The 23,740-nt window shown below is 36.6% G+C and overlaps 1 protein-coding gene across 1 annotated transcript in view; it reads left to right on the top strand.

The window, feature by feature from the left end:
- YES1 (YES proto-oncogene 1, Src family tyrosine kinase) overlaps positions 1 to 23,141 on the top strand; it is a 49,691-nt gene extending 26,550 nt beyond the window's left edge. The window contains exons 2-12 of the mRNA XM_056484225.1: positions 7,164 to 7,436; positions 11,676 to 11,775; positions 12,426 to 12,524; positions 15,467 to 15,570; positions 15,763 to 15,912; positions 16,122 to 16,277; positions 16,542 to 16,721; positions 18,883 to 18,959; positions 19,289 to 19,442; positions 19,983 to 20,114; positions 20,866 to 23,141. Of these exons, the coding sequence (XP_056340200.1) occupies positions 7,164 to 7,436; positions 11,676 to 11,775; positions 12,426 to 12,524; positions 15,467 to 15,570; positions 15,763 to 15,912; positions 16,122 to 16,277; positions 16,542 to 16,721; positions 18,883 to 18,959; positions 19,289 to 19,442; positions 19,983 to 20,114; positions 20,866 to 21,074 (1,634 nt within the window). The 3' untranslated portion in view covers positions 21,075 to 23,141. The remainder of the gene's footprint in view (positions 1 to 7,163; positions 7,437 to 11,675; positions 11,776 to 12,425; positions 12,525 to 15,466; positions 15,571 to 15,762; positions 15,913 to 16,121; positions 16,278 to 16,541; positions 16,722 to 18,882; positions 18,960 to 19,288; positions 19,443 to 19,982; positions 20,115 to 20,865) is intronic.
- The last annotated feature ends 599 nt before the right edge of the window (positions 23,142 to 23,740 follow it).

Genomic DNA, 23,740 nt, shown 5'->3' with positions numbered 1-23,740 from the left:
ATGCTCCAAGGCATCTGCTGATGGCTCTTTACAAAAAAAACAGTCCAAGACCCATAGTGAAGGTTGAACTCCTGGTTAGAGGCAAAGGCCACTATTGAAGACAGAATACTAAACTAAAGCTTCTTTGACTAGAAGCATGCTTAAAATTGTAGTAGGCTTGCTTTCATCTGTCTTTTGTCTGTCATTCTTGGCCACTTCCTAGTCTGATTGAAAGAGCCACCTTTTCTTGCATATAACATCTGGTAAAAGCAAGCCTACTACCCTAGATAGTGTAAGTGAAACTGACTATAAATAAGCACAAATTTATAAGCATGTATGTTTTGCAGAGCCAGCCACATATCATCCATGATACAGTCATTGTCTCCAGTGTGCTCTTTGAGCCTTTGCCTGTCTCTAAAGTGAAAGGTACTTTAGAGGTACACAAGTCTGTACCTCTACAGATTCAGCTGTCCAGGTACTGAGTGAGTGGGAGGAGATCCTACATGTTTGGTCCAGATAAAAGGAAGAATGTAACTTAGATGAAAAACAGAGTGTTCTTCTCTCTCCTAACTTTGCCTCATAGATAATCCCTAATTCCACATTTGATTTTAGAACTTTTCATTGCCATAGTAAATTTTTCTTTCAACTTTGCAACCTAGCATCCAGTGGGACTTTGCAGTTGGATTGCTGGGGCCTGTTGGATGCTGGTATATGAGGGTTGTGCTGCTTGCTGGGGTAGTACCCTCTCCTACCCATTGGTTCCAACAAGGACAGTAGGTGTTTCTTCAGTAGAGAAGCCTTTGTCTGGGTCAATCCAAATTGGAGGACTGTAAATCTTTAGACTCCTGCATGAGTACGATGTTCAGAGTCTGATACATCTGGGCAAATCTCCCATGTCTAAGCCATTCAAACCTCAGAGGAAACAAACTTCCATTGAACTTCTTCCATTCAAAAAAAAAAAAAAAAGTCAGGAAATAGGGAAGGTAATGAAGGATTGAAGGACCTTATTCTTTTACCAATTTCTGCTTATCCTTGTTTTCCAGGTAGCATTTTGGAATCTTGTATTCCTTCAGAGCATAGTTGTTGTGATCTTGTAAGCCAGTTAACTGGTTCCTCCAGTAGAAGAATCAGTATCAGTCATTAATTTAAAGCAAATTCAAAATTCTGAGTCTTGTAAAAAACACAAACCAGAATAGAAATATGTAGTATTTCCAATATATTTTGACTCTGAAATGCAAAATATCCACCTAAAAAGCATTTGTATACTTGTTTTTTTTTTTTTCTTCTGTACAGAATCCTGTTTGCTACAGTGGGTTTGCTAACTGTAGCTTTATTAGAAAACAATCTGGGGTCTGTTCTGCTGCTGTGAAATCAAAATCATTACCATAGCAGACCCAGTTTGTTTTTTTTTTTTTAATGTTTGTATAGTCATGATCAAAGAAGGACTGGGTCTGTACAACCATTAGGATTCAAAAGTTCAGATTGCCTTAGTAATAAAGAGGATGGTTTTAAATATGTATTTTAGTGTATGGGCAAGCTGGGGTCTAATAGTACTGGTTTGTGGTTACTTTTTGGTCTAGAACTGCACAAAGATGTGTGGTAAACATTAAAATTCAAGTAACATAAATGCTTGCTTCAGTGGGGTTTTTTTTAATGCCTCTTCCTTTATCTTCAGTTTTTGCTCCTTATTAGATTGTTAATTGCAAGGTCATGTCAGTTGCATTTTAAATGCATAATGATGCAGGCTCTCTAAGGCCTCATTACACTAATGTTACTGATAATTATAAAACTGAATACAGTAGAACATCATTCTTTGAAATGTCATGGGTTGTTCATGGTAAAATAAGCAAACCCTGCAATTTATGACAGCTCATAAAAGATAAATTATATCCCATGATAAAATTCCGTGCATAATTCTTTGCATGTACTCTGCAAAGAACAAGAGCAATTCTTTAGTTTACTGTCCTTTATAAATAAGGCAGGTTGTTTTGTAGGCAGGAAAGCTCACTCTTGTTTTCATAGCAAAGCAGTGACCTGTTAAAGATGGATGGAATTAGCTGGATGTTACAGTATTGGCTAAAGACTTGTTAGCCTCTTTACTAGTGGTTTTCATTTTTATCAGTCTATGTCACATCTAATAAATGATTTTTCAATACCACCAGCTGAAACCAGCTGTTTGGCTTTATGCTGTTTGTCCAGTGTACAAAAAGCCAGTATAGGTTCTGTGTCTCCAGTGACATGTGGAATCAGCTCTACACTTGTTTGAGCAAATAGACAGCTGGCAGCTAATGGATCCATTAGCAAACTTCCCACAGAATATCCTGTCTTTGTCACTGCATGAAATTTTAATAAGTTTAAATCATTACTTTAGTTGAAAGTTAAGAAGACCTTTTTGTAAGACATTTGTTTTACAGAAGGGAAGACATGTCTTTTCTCGACAGAAACAATTTATTTTTTTATGCTAACACTGAGAAGTGAAGCTACAGTAGCAATGCAAATCTTCAATGTTTTCTTCATCTTTTTATTAGCCATTTGTGAACCTCAAATTAAATTATTTTTCTGTGTTAGATAGCATGGAGAGTTACTTTTTAATTGGAGGATTTTTTAAATGTTTTAGGTGGGAAAATATTTGCAATCTTGCCCTATCCTACTGGAAAGAGACTTAATTTGCTTGTTCTTCTATCTTGACTTACTCTTTGTAGTGAAAAGTCACGTATGCACTCTGTTTTAGCTGTATGAATAATTTCAGTAATGAAATCAAAATGTTGTAAACTGCCTTTCTCTTAGTGATTTTCTTTTGCTGTACCTCTTAGTTAGGGTACAGTACCTGGTTTATATGAGAGGTTGAAAAGAGAGGAAGGCCCTAGAGCATCTGTCACTGTGGCACATCGAACTGTTATGTATGACTGTCACTCCTGGCCTTACCTCTCAGTGAAGTCTCCAGAAGGCAGCTGGGACATGCTGCACTGTAGCAGAAGAGCAAGATCAGAGGAGTATTCAGTTGGCCCAAAAAGGAAACACACCAATTTTCTTGGGTGCTTTTTGTTCAGTTGTTTTGTTGTTTTTGTTTTTCGTTTCTTTTTTTTTTTTTTAAATAGTGAATGCGTTTTGTTATCAAACGCATTACAGCAAGTGAAGCAAACATGGGGCTCTCCCAGCCCTTGGTCTTCAGGGTTTCAGATGCTAAAACCTAGTTCTCAAAGTGCTGATAGGTAGACTATGGGGAAAGGGAACAATGAAAACTTTATCTAATCTTTCTTCAAGAGGAGACCTTCCTTGAACCACTCCTTACAATCCTGTGTCCCAAGGAACCAAGGAGTAACTTCTGTAACTACCAACTGGAGGGAGCAAAGACAGATTGGATAAATAAGTGGTTTCCTTGTGACACCCAGGTCTCTGGGCTCCATGGACAGGCTGCACACACCTGAGGGGATTTGTCAGTATGCTAAGGTACAATGGCTTTAGAAGAAAGTCTTTTTTTCTTGGTCTGGTATCTCATCCTTAAAGGAAAGCAGAAAAAAGCCAACACAAAGACTTTACTGGCCACACTTTTCAATTGTTGTTGAAAGCTTTCCTCGTGATCTAGCACTCTGCTATAAAAAGGAGTTGGGAAGATAAGAGGGCAGCATTGACAGTTCTTGGAGCTCTCATCTTGTCAGTGTGTTTATTAAGGGTCTTCTTCATTGTCTGAGATGTTTCTAGAGTATTGAGTGACAATTAACTGTTACCCTTTATATGACTTCTCCAAAAAGCACAAATCCAGTGAGATGCTAAAATCTCATTTGATTCCTGCTGAGAGTACTGGAGTACTCTCATTCTTCTGTTGATTTCTGTGTGCATCCTGTTAACCTTCAACTCTCCTTAAGCGTGATGATTTTAACTTCTGTTTCTGCTTGAACTTTTTAGCATAGGCTTGTTTTCATCTAGAAGGCAGGACAACACATGGGCTTGCAGTCCATGCCTTTCTGAACATGGTTTCCTGATGGACCTCCATCAAGCTGCCACCCTCTCCCACCCAAAACGTGTGGGCACAGTGATCAGAATCAATAGGTCAATGTTTGTTTCAAAGAAAGAACAAGGTGCTGAAGTTACTCAAGCAGATTCTCAGACACCAATCTGGTGTGAAATAATGATCTAACTAGTGGGAAGCCAGTGGCTTGTGAAGAAGATACTTTGGGCTAGTATTTCTTTGAATAGATGAACTTGTGCAGTACAAACAGGAATTTCCCATCTAAGTCTATTTCTAAAGAGTTCAGTGCATCAAAAAGACAGCTGTTTGCTTTTTATTACAAAAATGTATTCCTTAATATGTTTTTGCTGGCCAGGTAAAGTTTGATAAAAATAGTTGTAAAGTTTTTTCATACATTTTTGATAACAAATGCAGTACCAGAATAATGAAATCCAACATTGCACACTAGCTGCTTAGGGGTTTTTTGTTCTTTATCCAGCAATTTATTACAAGACCAAACAGTACTAAGTCGTTGGGGGTTTGCCCCCACAGGATGAGCAGTCAGGGTTTTCTTACTACTCACTCTTGGTTTGTCATGCCTCTAATTCCTCCTCACAAATGCATACACAGAATTTTACTGTAGTTTGCAGCTTTTTTTTTTTTTTTTTTGCTTTTGAAAGCTAAGAAGTTTGCTCAATTTTGTTTTGTTGGTATGCAGTTATAAAAGTAGTTTACATTTTTGTCTGCTTATTTCTGAATGTCTTTCTCTTTGAAGTGCTGATTGAATCTCTGCTGTTAATCTCTTTAACCCCTAAAAGAAGATTACCTTAACAGTGAAGTGGCTGGGGAGGGGAGAAGCAAGGGAGAGGCTGATTCTGTTTTTCTAGAATGAATTCAGGTCTTCAATAAGGGCTTTTTTTTGTGACCCTCAAGTGTACCAATAGTAAGTTCTTGCTGCTAACACAGCCTTAGTGGTGAGCACGTACGGGTGATAGTAGTTACCAGCCATTCGATCAAATCAGCAATTCCTTGGGCAGAATCCAGCAGTTTTACCGGACTTGGTAAATTATTTACTGTTTTGTTTTGTTTTGTTTTGTTTTACTCTTGAGGTCAGCCTGCTGCAAGTTAGGTAAATGCCAGAAGGAAGGAAAAGTATTTGTGGTGGATATTTGGACAGATGTCTCTGTACTTCCTTTTCATCTACTTGATTAACCTTAGTAGTGTGCTGGACTTTTGAATTGTGTGCTTAACTTCCAGCCAAAGACAAGGAATCAGTGCTACTAGAAAAGGCATTTTTGTAAAGGTGATTGGATTTTTATTCAATGCTAGAAGAAAACATGGATTCAAGTTTTTTAAAAACTGTCAAGTAGGTCTCAGAGGAAAACAAGAATTCACAATAGGCAGCCACATGGCCAAAAGAAAGTGTTTCGGATTACAGTGTCTATTTGGCTGTGGTAGAGAAATTAAAAGGATGTGATTTTGGATGTTTGACTTCTATAGTGATTTAATAACTGGCTTTTCTACTGTAGATACTAAGGTGTTTTCTGTAAAGTATTTAGGCACATTGCATTCTTATGCACATATTCAAGCCTTGCTCTGTTAACACTTGTTCATAGTTAATAAGCTGGCATTAATAGAATAAGAAGTAAAAATAATTGAAAAGGTGTGCTTTGTGATGATTCATTATTCTGTGGAAAACCTTAAATGTGATTTATAAAAGGGCAGTTATTTGACTTTGTTGCTGCTTGTTTCTGCATCAGTAATTGTATTACATTGCAGTATTAAGGACTGAAATAACAGGGTGAATATACTTAATCTTTTTGAGCATTAAATTTTATATCGTGTTTCACTGTCCATAGACCTTGTTCTTTCGAGGAACTCTGATTCATGGTTCTTGAGGAAATTACAGTATCTTTATTATTGTAATGGTTAGTTGTACTGAGGGTATTATTTTCTCTCAGTTTGACTATATTAAGGCAGTATTTGTTCAGTAAAATTTACTTTGTTCCATATTTCTGTGTCTAATAGTTAACAAGGTGAGAAGGAATTGAGAAGGAAGGAAAGAATTAGGCACACATTGGGAAATACTGTGTTGCCCTAATTGTTAGAGTCCATGAAATTGTTGTTGTACTTATAAAAATATGTGGTTTTCATGCTTTCAGATTCCTGCTGTTTATTTCTTTTATTGATTCATTAGAGAATGCGAAGTAGTTGATTTCATGTGTCTATAGAGGTTTTACTTTTGTAGTCAAAGCAGATTTTTACACCCCCTCCTGCAAATAATGCAGGACTTTTAATGCCAGACTAGTGCTGCATCTAATAGATGCTGCTGTTTTCTTCCTGATTTGTTTCCCAGCTGGGGTAAGCCAGAAAATGCCTGCTACCAGTTGTCACCACGTGATGGATGGCAGGTGGTGACTTCTTAAGGCTCAGTCGGTGTTAATTGCTGGTGACAGGTCTCTCTGATTCCTTTCAGCAGCAGGTAATAGGTGTCCCCAGGTAATCAGCTCTGGCACTGTCTGCCTGTAGTGGGAGCTGGTGGCAGCCCTGGGCCATCAGGGTTATAAATTGTCACCTGTCTGGGTGCAGCTCCGTTTCTAAATCCCTTAGGATATTGTAATTACTCTTGGTTTTTCTGTAGTTTTAGTTACTCTGAGCTTAACCCTATCCTGTGGCTGTGAATATCCGAGGTTTGTTTGTGAGATCTATTTGGGAGCTGGCAATGGATGAAAATTTCTCTGTGTCTTTAAAAATGTCACCATTTGGTCAAGACTTCATTGCACAGATGCTTAAAAAAGAAAGCAGGAATGCCCCATTCATTTTCTTGGTATAATTGCTTTGGATTTGCTTCCTGTAATTGACTCTGGATTTGTCACATCTGTTTCCCCCTCCACCCTGCTATAGCAGATCCAGTGTCTTTTCCTCATCTGTTGCCTAATTCCCCCTTTTTTCCTTTGTTACCATTTACAGTCCATCAAGTAACCAGGATGAAGAATAATCCAAATGTGCTGTTATTATGGGAAGTTGTAAGGGAAAATAATTAGAGCTTCCCTGGTCTGGTAATAGTTTAGATTTTATTCCAGAGCACTTTTTCATCAGAATTTGCACTCTGCATGGGGTTTAACAGTAATAAACTAGCATTTGGATTAACTGTTTTGGAATATCCTTTGTTAGCTATCTAAAGACAATATGAAGGTGAACTGTTTTTCTTATTTTTTCCTTCTCATTCTCACAGAAGCAACCATGGGGTGTATTAAAAGCAAAGAAGGTAAAGGCCCAGCCATGAAATACAGAACTGAAAATGCTCCAGAACCTGTTATTTCCCATGTCAGTCATTATGGATCAGATTCCAGCCAAGCAACACAGTCACCGTCAATAAAGGGATCAGCAGTTAACTTTAATAGTCATTCCATGACTCCTTTTGGAGGGCCTTCAGGAATGACACCCTTTGGAGGAGCATCATCTTCATTTTCAGCTGTGCCAAGTACATATCCTAGTACTTTAACAGGTGAGTGTTACATTAAATGGTGCTATTATTATTTAGTATTATAGCTGCTTGACTGTCATAGTCAAAATATATTATGACACCTTGCCACACAAAAATAAATTGCAAATTTAAAATAAATTGCCTTTTAGAGATTCCTGATTTTCCATATCTTTACTGCTTAGATAATAATTCAGCCTGTAGTGACTAGCAGTCACTAGTGACTGGGGCATGAAGGTTGGGTTGATTTAGGCTTTTCTTTTTGTGCAGACAGTTAGGGTTGCAGCACAGAGAAATTTAAGACTTACTAAAGGCAATAATGGGAATAGTTGATATAAATAAATTAGAAGTTTTAAGCTGTTGAAAGGATTCATATAGGATAATAGCTTTAAATTTAGAGAGATGTATGAAGTGAAAAACACTTCAGATTTAGGAAATTGATATTTTATACTGATTTCAAGTCTTATTACTTTTAAGTTATATTAATACAACATTGAATCAATTTATACACTAAACAGGATTTGCATTATATTCTATGTACTTTATTGTGGGAACAATATGTGTGAAATAAAAGAGCAGAATTCCCATTGTTGGTGATCATATTAAAACCAAAATGGAAAATGTAAAAATAGAATTTGCAACACACAGAGACCTCCTTGGTTGAGGTATAGAAGATACAGCATTTTAAAGCAACATGCACATTTGATGTTATAAACCCACCTTTATATCAAAATCTTAAAACTTACAAAAATAATGATTTTGTCCACATAACTAATTTCATAGTTTGGTTGGATTTTTTTGAGAGTAAGCTGTGATTTACTCTTTTTTTTTTTTTTTTTTTTTTTTTTTTTTTTTTTTTTTTTTTTGAGGGATGGTGAAAAGACAGACTAATTTATTCTAGAAGCTCTGTATAGAAACTTCAAAAAACAGAGTAAATAATTTCTTACTAGTCTATTTCTGGTTTTCCCACAAACCTCTAATGTTGGCACAATTACAGTGCTTAAGCGTTTGCATTGTTCCAGTGGCATATAAAGTCTTTTAAACACAAGTAATTTCAGATTCATGATCTTGACCTTGACATTAAGCAATTCAGGAAACCAAAAATGAATTGTCAGGTAATGATCACCTCATAGTCCTTTTCTTGGGAATGCATTAAAAACCAAATAATTAAAATGAACATCTACCCTGTATCATTTATGAGTCAGCTCTGAATCCCCATTTTGGATGAACATATGCAGCAGTTAAATAAGGGTAGCATTCCTTTATTTTCATTAGCCCTGCTGTATTTATTGTATTTCATCTCCCTCAAGAACCTTGGCATATTTCTTCTTACTAGATCTGGTTCTTTGGTCATGTAGGAAGCTCCAGCAGTGCACGCAGGCACTCCTCGGCATAACCAGACATCAGAGATGTAGCCCCCCGCTGGGTACCACAAATCCTTTGCTGCAGAGACCAGAAGGGATGTTCTCTTGCCTGTTCCTGTTCCTGCTGGTTGTTAAACATGTTATATCTTGAGCCAGAGTCAACAAAAGAGATTTCTCATGAAGAGAGTCTTAATATCTCATCAGTGTGAAATCAGTTATCAGCAGGCAGGCTGATTTGTGTGAATGCTCCTGTTGTTCTGCAATTAGGTAAAATGATACTGCATATGAAATTATTCCTCTTAGTTCTGTAAAACCATCCTATCCACAAAAAACACACCTTTTAAAAAATAAATACATACATAAGTAAAATTGCACTAACAATTATTTGGTACATTCAGTACTGCTTTTCAGATCAACCAAAATTGGGTGTTTTTGTGAGTGAGTGAGATGACAGCCTTCATCTGCTGTAAGCTTTTTGTATTTGTGACCAATAAAACACTGGATCACATTCTGCCACCCTTTGCTTCACAAGAGAGGAGAATAGATGGGTTTGTCAAACAGGATGTAAGTGTCAGTAGTACTTACCCAGTTGATCAGTGATGTGTGGCAAGAGGATGATATGGTTGTCATCATGGCCTGTAGTGAGGCTGAAAAGAGTTGAGCCATCTTTTATTCCTCTAGAGCAGAAAAGGAGAAGAAATCTGAGTTAGTCACACTGCTCCTGTATTACACATTACTAAGTATTCAGATACTTTGAATTCATAGAATATTGCTGAAAATCAAAACAGAAAAATGGACTGCTGTTCTTGCCTTCCATGAAGCTGTGCTAGTGCACTGTAGTCCCCATGCTGAGCAAGAGGGTAAAGTCTTCTCTCCAAAAACAGTCATAGATTAGAGGATGGAATACTGGCCTTATAAAAGGAAAATCTTTAAGGGAAGTCTTGTGGCTACAGACTTGAGCAGCTAAACCAGATCACCTCACAGTGGTTCACAAAGAAAACAGCTGTAAGAGACTTGAAATATCATTTGACAGTATCTTTGTTTAAATCAGTCTGTGCTGATGCTGTCCTCTTCAAGTATTTTATTATTCTTTGCTATGAAAAAATAGCACTTGTGACTGAGAATAAAAAGAGATTTTATGCTAGCTGAGGTTTTCTGAGTTTCTTTAAATACAGTTAAAAACTTTTGTGATATTGTGACTTAAGAGTATTGATTGTTTTCATCTGCTGAAGAATTCTCTGGGGATGGTTTATTTCCATAACACTTGCTTTCTGTTTGTGTGAATACAAACAGAGGTTGTATCCACAATATTTTCTTGCTCCACATATCAGTTTGTGTCATCAAAATAATGTAGTAATAAAAACTGTAGAATTGTTTTGAATTTTAACTTAAATTAGGAACTGCAAACTTCTAAGGAATATTTTAAGTCATTTTCAGTTCATAATTTTTTTTTTTTTTTAAGTTTTAAGTTAAAGTTTTAAAACACTTTAAAAAAAAAAAAACCACCCTCAATTACGCTAACCTCCTGTGGGGATTTTGTTGTGTTTTTTCTAGTGGAACTGTAAATTCATTTCCAGCTGAGGCCTGCTGAGAGACTGTAACCACAGGAAGACTCCAAATCAAATGAAAATATTTAGGTGATTAGGAGCTCTTATGTCAGAAAGTGTACATTGCAAAAGAACATTCCATCTAGACTGTCCCCATTGCATTATGTATTCTTCCTTTCTGATAATTGTTATGCTGATTGTAAGATCTAAAATTATTTGCAACGTGTTTCTCTTAGTGGACTTTCATGTATATCCTGACATGTATATGTGCATATTAGAGATGCACTGTTATGCATTTAAAAATATGTTATTGCTTGGATGATCATAAGGCTTCTTAAATGTTCATCAGAGTAAGAAATAGCATTTCTAGGGCTTAAAAAGTGTTTATAAATTGTCTATTTGTGATTTTCTATTTTAATTTTTTCCTAGTTATGGTACATGGTTCCTTATTTTTGCAAGTAGCTTGTACATCTCAAACAGCCTGTTCTCTTTTTCCTCTTCCTTCTCTTCCCATCTTTTATAGATTAGTTCTTTGAAGTATAGAAAAAGATTTCCTGGTAGTAGGTGTGGAAGCTTTCCTACCTCCACCTCTCTCACATCTGTCCTAACTGGGGGACATGTTCCACAGCATGCCCTAATCCAGAGGTAGGATGGGAAAGCAGATTCCTTAGGGTTGGTGGAGTGCAGCTGATCCTCATGTGACCTGTCTTGGCCCTTATTCTCTGGAGTAATGCACTGATGGATCATGCTCAGCACGGGTCTGCTTCACAGGTGGGGAGACTTGGTGGAATCAAAAAAATCATCAGTGCTAAAGGAGAGAAGTGTCTTTGTCCCCAGGAGAATAATTTTATTTCTGGTTCAGTTCCTTGGGTAGGTCTTGATGTGTAGCCTCAAATGGGAATGCATCAGTTTTTTGTAGCTAAGTTCAACGGGAACTTTTACTTCTGTGAAAATTAGTGGCTGATGGTTCACCACTGTGGTGGTGTAGGTTCTTCCAGAATTGCATTTCTTAACAAGAAGCAAGCTTAATAAAGAAGCTATGGGGTTCTTTTTACTGATGATGCATCATGCAGGTTTCTGTATATAAGTGCTGTAATTATTAATGTAGTTCCAGTGATGTGTCTACTGGCATTTTGTGGTGTGGAAGCATATTTGCAGAATGTCTGCTTATAGGGATTGCTGTGTCCTAAGAAATTAGCAGGTTATTCATCTGTCTTCCAGAATGAAAAGCAACCTGGAGTGTTTAGTTTTGAAATCAAAACTGAGTAATTGTTTCATGGACAAGTACTTAAATTAAGTTTTGCAACATTACTGCTATATCATACTGGATTTTTTTTTTTCTTTTTCCTAAGGTGGTGTTACTGTATTTGTGGCCTTATATGATTATGAAGCTAGAACTACAGATGACCTTTCATTTAAGAAAGGTGAACGGTTCCAGATAATAAATAACACGTAAGTGTTCCCATTCACAGACCTCACTGGGTTGTTTGGAACAATTGGATCCTCAATTCTTTTTGAAATTTTTTTTTTTTTTTTTTTAATACATTCAATATTCAACAAGCATGGGGTTAAAATACATAACACTGCTAAAAAACAATAACTTTGCAGGCTGAGATCAGGGTTTGGGTGCAGATATAGTGCTGTAGGAGCTGTGGTAGCCCCAAGCCTCTTCTCAGTTGGGTGACTTCCCTCCCTTCCCCGGCAAGGCACAGCTACCCACTTTGGGGCAGCAAAGGTGGGGACAGGTACTGCTTCATCCCTGACTCTGCACCTGGAGATGTGTTACTCTCTGATCTGGAGAGGCAGATGAAGACTAAACAACTCAGAAGTTTATTTACACATCTCTGCCATAAAGCATTTTAGTTTTATATGTTACAAAAAAAAAAAAAAAGCCCCAAATGTTTAAAATATGAAATTCCACTAAGAAGCATTTGTGTTGCTCACAATGTAAGATGTGTGTAGGTGCAGCACAAACTAGTTTAGATGCCCTCATAATTAAAATAACATGTTCCTTAAATTTACCTACCTTTCATATGTAAGTGCATTGCAGGTGCTATGGTGTGTTGTTTATATGTGGAAGAGGTAATGATATTTCATTGCAGGGAAGGAGACTGGTGGGAAGCAAGATCCATTGCTACAGGAAAGACAGGCTACATCCCAAGCAATTATGTAGCTCCTGCAGACTCCATTCAAGCAGAAGAGTAAGACACTATCCTGTCAATCTTATACACTTTGTACCCTGTGGTGATACTGTTTTTTAACTTCATTATATGTAACATTTAAGGGTAGAGTAGGAAAATACTATTAATGAGAGGGTAGCAGTGCATCTTGGATTATATCAAAGGTATAATTTTTAGTAAGCATGTGGTAGGCATGCACGCTGTGTTTTATGCCTGCTTGCTACATGCAGGGCTAAAGGAGAAAGGATGAAATAATTCAATAATGATAAAAATTGGGGGGCACACCTTGTGTATCATATAAAGCAAAAAAAAAACTCTTTAGCTAAAGAGTTCACACACCATCAACTCTAGGTTTTTATCCTTGTTTTTGCTTGCCAGACCCTGAGTTAAGATCAGCTATATACTTGGTATGACCTTACCATAAATTCTAAAAAAAGCATTTGTGTGCACAATTATTGCTAATCTGTTAATCTGTAATAACTTTTTGGTGACAGAATTGTTTGGTATGCTAAGGCTTGCTATGAATTTGGAAAACTATACTGCTTTGTATACCAGTACTTACTGCATTTATTTACTAACATTCTGGGGTGCTTAGACAATCGCATAAAATGACTGTGGAACCCATAGGTTGGAGTAGAGTTTTAGGTTGTTCCAGGGGATTGTATTTGTTGTACTAGAAATATAAAGTTGCACAGCTCTTGTTTCAGTATATAGACATGATACTGCTAATCAGCAGTTCACTGATATGTGATCTGTGCACTTCTCTGTTTGCTACTGCACGTCTGGGAAAAGTGCCTGATTTTCAAGCTGAGACTTTAGCATGTTGCTGCTGCTGCTCTCACTTCTCTTTCCTATTAAAAAATGATTGCATCAAAGATGCTCTGTTATTTACATCCTTGAGTTTCATCTGGGTTGAAAACTATTAACTTTTGTTTATTTTTTGGGGAAAAAAAAAGTCAAATATTTATTCTTTTTTAAACTATGCAATAAAAGCTTGTCATTATAACTGCAGTGGTGGTAAAATGGAAATGATAGCCCTTTTCAAAGAAAGTATGGCTCCTGAACACTGGCCAGAACAGAGTGGTGGGATTTGTCATAGGTTTATGTGATGACTAGACGTGAGTGTGAAGGGTGATGAATGAGGAAGCTTTTAAAAACTGTTTATTTTAAAGAACCAATGCTAATTTTATGAAATATCCCCACAGTATTTGGAATACAGTTCATTTGCTTTAGAGTTCGTTAGCCCTGTGCTTTGATAGTGTGTAGATTTTGTGTTGTGACTGCAATTAGATTTGCAAATGCAATACAGAGCCCCAAGTTGTCTGTGGCCTTTTCAAAGCCTAGAGGCATTTATAACAGAAACTGCTTGTGACAGGATCCATATTATTTGTGTGCTTTTTTTAATGACACCATAATATAAATGTTTAATTGTCTCTAAAAAAGAAAGCAATTCAATCATACTATTATTTTATAGGTAGTGAAATAAAACAGCACTTTACAATATAGTTTGTGAATTGTTGTAGTCTGGGGAAGAGGCATTTTCATGTGAAGTTATGAACTAAGATTCAAGTTTGCTTCTGTAAGATTATATGTTACATCCAAATTGTGTCCAGCTACTTTCATATCCATTTCTAACTTTGCATATCTCCTTCAACACTCAAACTGCAAATACAACAAAATGTAAGAATAAGTTTCAAATTTCCATGTGATTTCACAGGCCATTCTGTTCATGACCAGCAAAGTGATCCCTCTTTATCTACTTTTTTCCCCAGAAATGTTTCACCCACAAAGCCATTGTCTTGCAGCACTTTCCAGTACTAATTTTCCCATCGCTCATGAAGCCAAATTAGCTTGATGATAAGATAGTGACAGACAAAAATGCTTGAAATTTATACTTTACATCACTTTGTAACTTTCCAGGCATCTAATACAAATAAAACATATATAGAAATAAGTCTTATTCCAAAGTCTGGTGATTCATCTGAAGATGCACCTTAAAATTATCACTGGCTCAGGCTGTTCGTCAGGATGAGCACACTTTGGAAATGTAGAAGAAAAAGCTCTTTTGTGAAAGAGCTGAAGGCAAGGAAATATGCAAATCCTTTCAAACATCTGTGTTCTTTGTGGTATCAGAATGATTCAGCAATTTGGGATGTTACAGAGAAGTAAATGACACCTACCATAGAGTTGTTCCTAAATGATCAGTAGAAAAAAGTGCTCTCTCTTCTGAGGTAGGGAAAGATGGGAGGCAACAGAAATTGAAACAATAGAGTTTCCAGCTGAATATAAGAAATCTTTTTATCCTGAGGACATTCAGGAAGTGGTACAGGTTGCCCAGGTGGGTGGTCTGTCCTTCAGGGTTTTCAAGCTTGAAGTAGATTACATCCTGAGCAACTAGGTCTGATATCACTGCTGACCCTGCCTGCAGCAGGAGGCTGGACCAGAGAACTCCAAGGGTCCTTCCAGTCTGAATGAGCCTATCATCCAATGATAATTATGGACACTCACTTTCCATTACATATTGTTTTCTAACATAGAGCCAAAACTTTTTAAAGAAGGGAGTTTCAGCTGCTGTAGTGTTGAATGTGCTACCAAAGTGTGCCATCTGATTCACCTTGGTCTGTAAACTTAGCCTGAGGAGGGTGTTCCTTCAATGTTAAGAACAATTGATGTCTGCTGTTAAATTAGCAGAAAACCATAGTATTTGCAGATACAGGACTCTTTACATGTATTTTGTAGATAATAGAAATGAGAGTCATATAGAAATAGGTCATCTTAATATTGTGATTATATAGATGCCATTGCTTTTGTTGGTCTGTATCTGCTTGGGGATACTTGTAGCCCAGGAACTATTTTGGAATATTAGTAGTCCAGTCAGTGCTTGAGATTTCTAAATCTTTTGCTTATATGAGTACCAAAGCATAGGAAGCTTTTATTTACATATTTCCTTTTAAATTTTCTAGGTGGTATTTTGGTAAGATGGGCAGGAAGGATGCAGAAAGGCTACTTTTAAATCCTGGGAACCAGCGTGGTATTTTCTTAGTAAGAGAGAGTGAAACCACTAAAGGTATGTATGTGTCTGTGTATCTCTCCTCTCTCCCATTCCCTGCTCTCCTCAACACCAAGGTGAACATTTTTATGCCTACCCCATGATACACATGAATGTGCACGACATGTATGTGTACAGAGACAACTGGGGAGATTCGTTAAATACCTTTTTGTATTTTGGTAAAGAACCAGTATGTGACTTTTTTCCTAGGTGCTTATTCCCTTTCTATACGTGACTGGGATGAGGTCAGAGGTGATAATGTAAAACACTACAAAATCAGGAAACTTGACAATGGTGGATACTATATCACAACCAGAGCACAATTTGAATCTCTACAGAAGTTGGTGAAACACTACAGAGGTAAGCCCAAGTTCCAGTGTCCCAATGTTACCTACTGTGAGGAAGGACTACCTAGCTTATTCTTAAAATTCACAGCTATACAATTACCTTCTGATTTCAACAAAAAGGAAATGGACTAGTTCTTTTTCATCAACATTAAGATGTTACTTTTGTTACAGTCTTGCCTCTACTTAACTGTGAAGCTATTAACTATTTTTTCTGTTTTCCAGAACATGCCGATGGGCTGTGTCATAAGCTAACAACTGTTTGTCCCACTGTGAAACCGCAAACGCAGGGACTAGCAAAAGATGCCTGGGAAATTCCTAGAGAATCTTTGAGGCTGGAAGTTAAGTTGGGCCAAGGATGTTTTGGTGAAGTATGGATGGGTAAGAGTTTAATGTGACACATTTCAGTTGTTCCTGTGATGTTTTAATGTGTTTTAAGTAAATTAGGATCTGAGAAGATAATATCATAGAGAAATTAAGGAAAAAATACCAGTTATGATCATGCATGTAATGGTAAAATTGATATTCAATATAGTTCTAGTTTATGATTATTCTTTTAGCTAAGAAAACAGAAGAAAAAAAAAGTTCCAGCAAAGAATCTCTTCACTAATACAGTGGGAAATTAAACCTGATCTGTTTCTCTAGGAACATGGAATGGAACCACAAAAGTAGCAATCAAGACACTAAAACCTGGTACAATGATGCCAGAAGCTTTCCTGCAGGAGGCTCAGATCATGAAGAAGCTACGACACGACAAGCTTGTTCCGCTGTACGCGGTCGTTTCTGAGGAGCCGATCTACATCGTCACGGAGTTCATGACAAAAGGTGTGGGACAGGACAGTTAGAAATACTGCACTCAAAAGGTTATTTAAGACCTCAGCAATAAATCAGATGTTTAATTAATGTTAGGTATAAGCTGACTGGAGTACAAGTGTTAATTTTGATTAAATTAAAATGAGCAACGCTTGACCTACTTGGAGCAGTTCTGATTTAGATTATGGGCAGAGGCATGATTCTTTTGCACATCTGTGTCACCCTTGCTAATCTTCCAAGCACAAGATTGGGGTTTTTTCCTCTTTGTTTTTAGTGTATTCTGTCCACCACATTTAAATGGAACAGTATAGCTGGCCGTATTATGATGAGATTATGTCTGCCTGTAGACAGGTCATGCTAACAACAAAACATGTTGAGCTTTGGGTTTTTAGCATTTCTTTCCCAGCAGTGTAATAGTAAATTTTAAAAAGGTTGAGCATTTTTTTTCCCCAGACTCCCTCCTTTATCCTCTTGTTTTCAGTCTTTGATCCTTCTTCCTTTGCTCTTCATCATCTTCCCCTCCCCCTGCTGCTGGAACAGAGATTTAGAGATTTAGGCAGAATGTAGAAATAAACATCATAAGCATATTAGTGTTAAGAAGCAGCAGATTTCCAAATCAATTATTCCATTTTATAAAATGCAAGCTGCTGTTGAACTCATAGAGAAATTTTGCTATCCTCATAAGATACAGAAGCAAGGGAGTGGCCAGTTGTGTTCAGTACAGCATCACAAATGTATGGGTTTGCTTTTTTCCTGTTTGGATGGGGTTTTTCAAGTTTGAAAAGGTAAAAAGGAACAGAAAATGTAAAAAATTCCTTCTGCGTTTTTGTTCCTAAATAACACTAGATAGCCATGCAAAATCAGTTTTCATTGTTCAGAAATGAGATTTAGACAGTTATAAGTATTTTTTTCCTTACTATCTTACTGTCTAAATAAAACCAAAGTTTACTACCAGAACCGGTTACCTTGCAAAAGCAGAAGTAAAGAATTGTAATTTGTCTAAATTAGGGATTTCCTTTCACAAATTTATCGCATTTTACAAAAAACCCATATAACTTCTTTGTTGTAAGCTAGTAAAACAATTTATTTTTATTTATATATCCCCTTTTACAAGGAAAAGAAGCAGGTACAAACTGCAAAGTGTCCAACTGTTTTTTGCAGTGTGGACAGGTTACTAGAGATCAGTGTGAAATCTTTGCTCCTCTTCAGTCCTTTGATCTCATGAACCAAGGTCAGAAAAAGTCTGTGCAAACACACACAGCAAACAGCAGCAGCAGTGTGGGTCTGACCTGCCTCATTTTTACTTTCATTGTGCAAAAATGCAGCAAGTCACTAAACTTATGTTTGAGAAATCTAGTTCAGAGTTACTGCTATGAATCCAGGATATACAGTCAAGTAGTTTCTTTCCCCACCACAGCCACACCTGTAATTTTGTTACTGTAATTTTGACTGAAAAGAGTGATTAGTTACCAATCTTCATTAGTTTCTTAGCAGAGGTAGTGTTCTTACCTCATGTGACATAATGCCACCTGTAGGGAAAACTGTTATGGTGAGACAAAGTTTCACTGCACAAGTAAAGGTTGTTGTCTTAACAGAGCACAGGTCCTTGAAACTGATTTCAGATACTGCACATATAATGCTCTATTTATTGCAGTATATAAATGGGAGAAAATAAGGTATTGTAAAGAATGAAGATAGTTTTCTCTGTAAGAAAGAAAAAGCAACAATTTCAGAATAATTTCTTCAATATACGATTGGGGCTGGCAGAAAAATATAAGGGATAGAGGTTTTTTTGTTCTGTAATTATAAATCTCACAGTGGAAGAAAGTCCAGCTAGGAGGAGCACTGATTACAACAACATTGGAAAAATGCTAATGTAGTGCCAGAAACAGCAGTCTGTTTTACTAGTATTTAGTTATTTGCATTATTGAAGTGGATTCTGAACCACTTGGATAGAATAGCACTAACTAGTTATCAATGCAGATGTAATTTTGGGTATGATCATTGGGTCACACATTCTGGTAAATGATGAATTTTCAAGCACAGATTTCATGAGATAAATGTGTCAAGTATAATGTCTAAGAAAAAATCTTATTGGTGTTTTCAGGTCAAGTTAATGTTTTTGATTTTTTTTTCCTTTTTTTTTTCCCCCAAAATGTGTCATGTTCTACAGGCAGCTTGCTAGACTTCCTTAAAGAAGGGGAAGGGAAATACTTAAAACTCCCACAGCTGGTCGACATGGCTGCTCAGGTACCAAAAAAGCCTGTATTTTGTGCTTAGAGAAAAGTGTCAGATGTCAACTAAACATAACTATTGAATGCTCTGGCTATTGTATGCTGCTCTGTTTTACACCTTCTGTTGTGGGTTTGTAATTTGTCAGAAAGGAAACAGTCTGGTTTGCAATTAGCAGATACTACATAGCCAGACACACTAATCAGTGCCAAGCTCTTGATTACTATGCTGTAATTCTTATACTTATACAATGGGAATGGAGCTAAAATAAGGGGGTGCAGCTTAATGCTTGGGAGAAATGTATACAGTAGTGAAAAATAACTTTTTATAACACTTTTCTTTTTGAGATTGCGGATGGCATGGCTTACATTGAAAGAATGAACTACATCCACAGGGACCTCCGGGCAGCTAACATTCTTGTAGGAGACAATCTTGTGTGTAAAATAGCAGATTTTGGTTTAGCAAGGTTGATAGAGGACAATGAGTACACTGCAAGACAAGGTAAGGCCAGTTAATTTATTTAATTTATAAGACTGGTTGCCTTTCAATTGCTTAGAACTATTGCATTTAACAGAACATGCTTGTGTGTTCTGTTTTCGTGGATAAAGATCATGCATGGAGCTGTGCTTTCACAGCTATGTTTAGGTGAGCTCCTTGCCCAAGTCAAATCCTCGTAAACTTCCTGTGTTTGAAGTTATGTGACAGTTTGTTTGGGTTTTCAAAAAGCATTTTTAATTATTTTGGGGGGATGAAAAACATGCTACAGTTTGAAGAGAGATGAAATTCCTGAGAAGCTGTTCATCAGGTTCACTTTTTGAAACATACTTAAGTAAGACTTGCAGATATCTTTAGTGCTTCCAGATATTGTAGCCAGTAGTTGCTGTCCTAGTTTGAGAAATATTAAAATACTATGAATGCCTTGAATTTTATCAGTAAAGTATAAAAATGTTTTTAGTGCATTATTATTTTCAAAATATTTTGAAGTGTAAGAAAATTGTGAATTAGCAAGGGAAATTGAGACTGTCTTTCCAATGTTTGTAGGAGCTAAGTTTCCAATTAAATGGACCGCTCCAGAAGCAGCCTTGTATGGTCGGTTTACAATCAAGTCGGATGTGTGGTCATTTGGAATTTTACTGACAGAGCTGGTAACTAAGGGGAGAGTGCCATATCCAGGTAACAGGAAGATTTAATATCTTTTTCTTTTTTTGTTGTATTCTCTGCCTCTGAAGTAACCTTTTGTACTTTTTCCCTTTATTCAGAGCCCACAGTTGACAAGCAGAGACAAAATCTTAGTCACACCTCACTAGCTCCTTTGTTCACAAAGATGCCTTGGTTTATTTTCAGATTAAATATTGCATACTTTAAAGTGTTTTAAAATAATAGCACTTCTAAATGTGACTGACAGTTTATTTCAGATTAGTGGTATCCCTATGTTTCCTATCTGTCTGTTCCTGGTATTTCTACTTCTGACATTTTCCCAGGCTACAGAGAGCATCAATACACTGAATCTACTAAACCAGTTTTTGAAATTAAATATTTTTCAGCAGATATTTTGCTGGATCTGGAATTTGTAAGGCAGTTCTGTTAGCCTTTTTCTTGGCCTGATTTCAAGTTATATGGTCCTTGAGTGAAACCTAAGGCAGGGAGAAGCTATTTGTGCTGGAGTCTCTTTTCTGAAATGACAGGTCCAAGGTAGTGGGAAAGGGGAAAAGGACCAGGTGTTGAAGAATTATCAGTGTACTGAAATAATGTTCAGAAAATATATTTAATGCAAAATGTAAAGAAATCATTCACTATAAAGTGTGTTCATTAAAGGTTCTGTTCTGGTAGAACCACTTGTATTGCAGGTGCAGAGGTTCTTGAAAAACTTTGGGAAACTGTTCTTTGCATAATGTCCTTCAGAGCTAATACACTTTCCTTTTAGGAATGGTGAACCGAGAAGTTCTGGAGCAAGTGGAACGTGGCTATAGGATGCCTTGTCCGCAAGGCTGCCCAGAGTCTCTCCACGAGCTAATGAAACTGTGTTGGAAGAAGGACCCTGATGAGAGGCCAACATTTGAGTATATACAGTCTTTCTTGGAGGACTACTTTACTGCTACAGAACCACAGTACCAGCCTGGAGACAATTTATAAGCCAACAGTCTATATAACATGCACAAATCTGCCAAATGTAAAAGACTTGCAAAGAATTCCTGAAGTCTCTAAGGAATCACAGGAAAGAAAATCTTCGCTACTTTGCATGCTCTTAATGGCAAACTGGAATTTCATAATGCAGTTGCACAAAACCACTTTTAAAGTGTTATACTCTGATTTACCAATGACATGTTTTTATTTTTTTCCTCTTTCCCAACTTATTTTCAGGGTCCAAAGGAAGCTTACTGAAAATACGGGGCAGAAAAAAATGAGTGTTGGTGTGAACAATAGCAGAAAAACCAATGTTTCAAATCCTTTATTCTCCCAGTATTTGCTAATCATTCTACTAATGAGGGAATTGTCTGGAATTAGTGATCTTGGGGTAAGGCCTTTTTAAAGCAGAACTTTGTTGGGACCAAGCAATTCTATTCCAGTTCAGTAAAACTCCCTGTGTTTAAAACTACATGTGTGTGCAAAACGAAAGATGGTACAACTGTATTTGATTTATAGTCTTGATCTTTAAGCTTCCACTTTCATGGACGTAATTAGGGTAGGCAGGCAAAAAGAGAAATTGAAAAAGTGAATGAGAAACTTGAGCTAAATGGTAGACCTCAATAGTGAGATTAGAGAGCATAATGCACTGTGTTAATACTTGTATTAATATAACTGGAAAGTAGCATGAGAGATTTTTCCTTTTTTCATTCTGCATAGCTAATTAAGAATAATGAAGGTAACTAGAAAATGAGGTAATATTTTATAAAATTGTATTGATAAAGTATGATGATACTTTGAACTTGAAGCTATGTAATACAATCACGGAGGGAAAACCTTTAATCTTTTAAGCTCCAATGGAACAGTGAGCTTTTGTATGGGAAGACTACCTGAACAAAGTTCACCAGGAAAGCAAGACTGAAGCTGGTAAATGGCCACCTTTTGGTCCTTTTTCAGAGACAGGTTTGGTACTGTTGTATGTGGCTTGTAAGTGCGAGGGTGGGTGCCACAAGTGCTGTCTGTCACTAGTTCAGGGATTTGATTGCACTTTTGCTTTTCTTGACTATTAAGACACACAGTTGCTCTTCCCACTTCTGCCCTTCCTACAGAATTATTTAACTAAAAATAAATGAAAGAAAATGTGAAAGTTTAAAAAGTAAAGGGATAAAATATATTTAATATTGTCCAAATAATGAAATTTGCTGGCATTCAGCCCAGCTGACACTACATTTAGATTTTTATTTTTTTTTTGTTACTGACATATCAAGCAATAACGTCATGTCTTTTACTCAACAATTTGCATGAGGTTCTTGAATTTTCTGATCAAGCTTATATACTTTAATTTTGAAACACTCTTACTTAGTTACTGGCTTGGAATTCATATTATCATTGTAAAGCTATCCAACAAATGAATTCAGAAAAGCTGGTAATATAGTTCTGGTACTAAACTTAACATTCATGGGTTTGGTTTACACTACATTGAATCAGATCTGTGTAGGAACAGTGCCATCATTTTCCCTCATCATTGCTCATCAACTATACATCTGTGGTTATCAAATTTTAAAAGGGCTTTCTGTAAGAAAAACAAAAACAAAACAAAAAAACACACACACAAAATACTCGGAAAAACCCAAAAAATATGATGACATTTAAATTTTTCTAAATATTTTAAAATTAATAACACAATCATATGAGTTTATGTATTAATACAGTCATAACAAAAAATGCCAAAAATGACACTGGCATTATATGGATTTTTAATTACTGAATGGAACAGTTCATTGTAATAACACTTGTATAGTAAAGGAATAAAACACTAACTTAATGAACGTGTTCATTGTAAATGGTTGTGTATTATAAAACTTCTCCAAAAGAGTTTGTATGTTTATGAAAATTTATTTGTTTCACCTGAAGACCTTGATGTGGTTCTTACCCTAACAGAGTTTAAAATTCACATTCACACTTTTTATATAAATAGTAATAAGTTTAATTATGTAACTAAGTATTTTTATAAAAGTATGGCATTGTTGAACTGTTTTGCAGAATTGGTTCAAAATAAATTTCACCTTGATTGCATCTGCTTATTTGAGGTGGGGGAGGAGAGAATGTGGGAGGGGGAAAAAAGCAGAGTAACCTTCACATTGAGGGGAGAAGGATGGGAATAAAACGTTCGTGAGGTTTTTTTTATCCTCTGTAAATTGTACTTTCATACAGGATTGTGAGTTCATTGTACATTATTGCTGTTAAAACAGACATTTTCTAGACTGGTTCACAGGTCCTTGGCAGGAATGGGTTAGAACACCTCTGCCTGGGCTTAAAACAAACCGCTGTGGTGGACAGACAGATGGACTTGGGATTCCTGTGAGAGCAAGTCCAGCTTAAAACTCTCAGCTGGCAGTTCATGCCACGCTGTAAGGCAAGCACATATCCTCCCTCTTGCTTTCTCTGGGATTAGCAGCCACTGTTCACTTCTGTCTGATTTTTCAGGGAATTTTATACATTTGTTCTTGTGATAGCCAATGTTTTATCTCAACCTCATTGAATGTTACCTGTCTCAATGACCAGTATAACTCAAAGTGCAGATCCTGGCATGTAGGTCAAGGGGCTAGTACTGTTTGAGTTTCAATAATAACTAACACAGCACTAAAACCATTCTTCTTACAGAACCTACAAAC

The sequence above is a fragment of the Oenanthe melanoleuca genome, chromosome 2, assembly GCF_029582105.1.
Source record: "Oenanthe melanoleuca isolate GR-GAL-2019-014 chromosome 2, OMel1.0, whole genome shotgun sequence".
NCBI classification, from domain to species: Eukaryota; Metazoa; Chordata; class Aves; order Passeriformes; family Muscicapidae; genus Oenanthe; species Oenanthe melanoleuca.
This window is presented reverse-complemented; position numbering and strand designations above follow the sequence as displayed.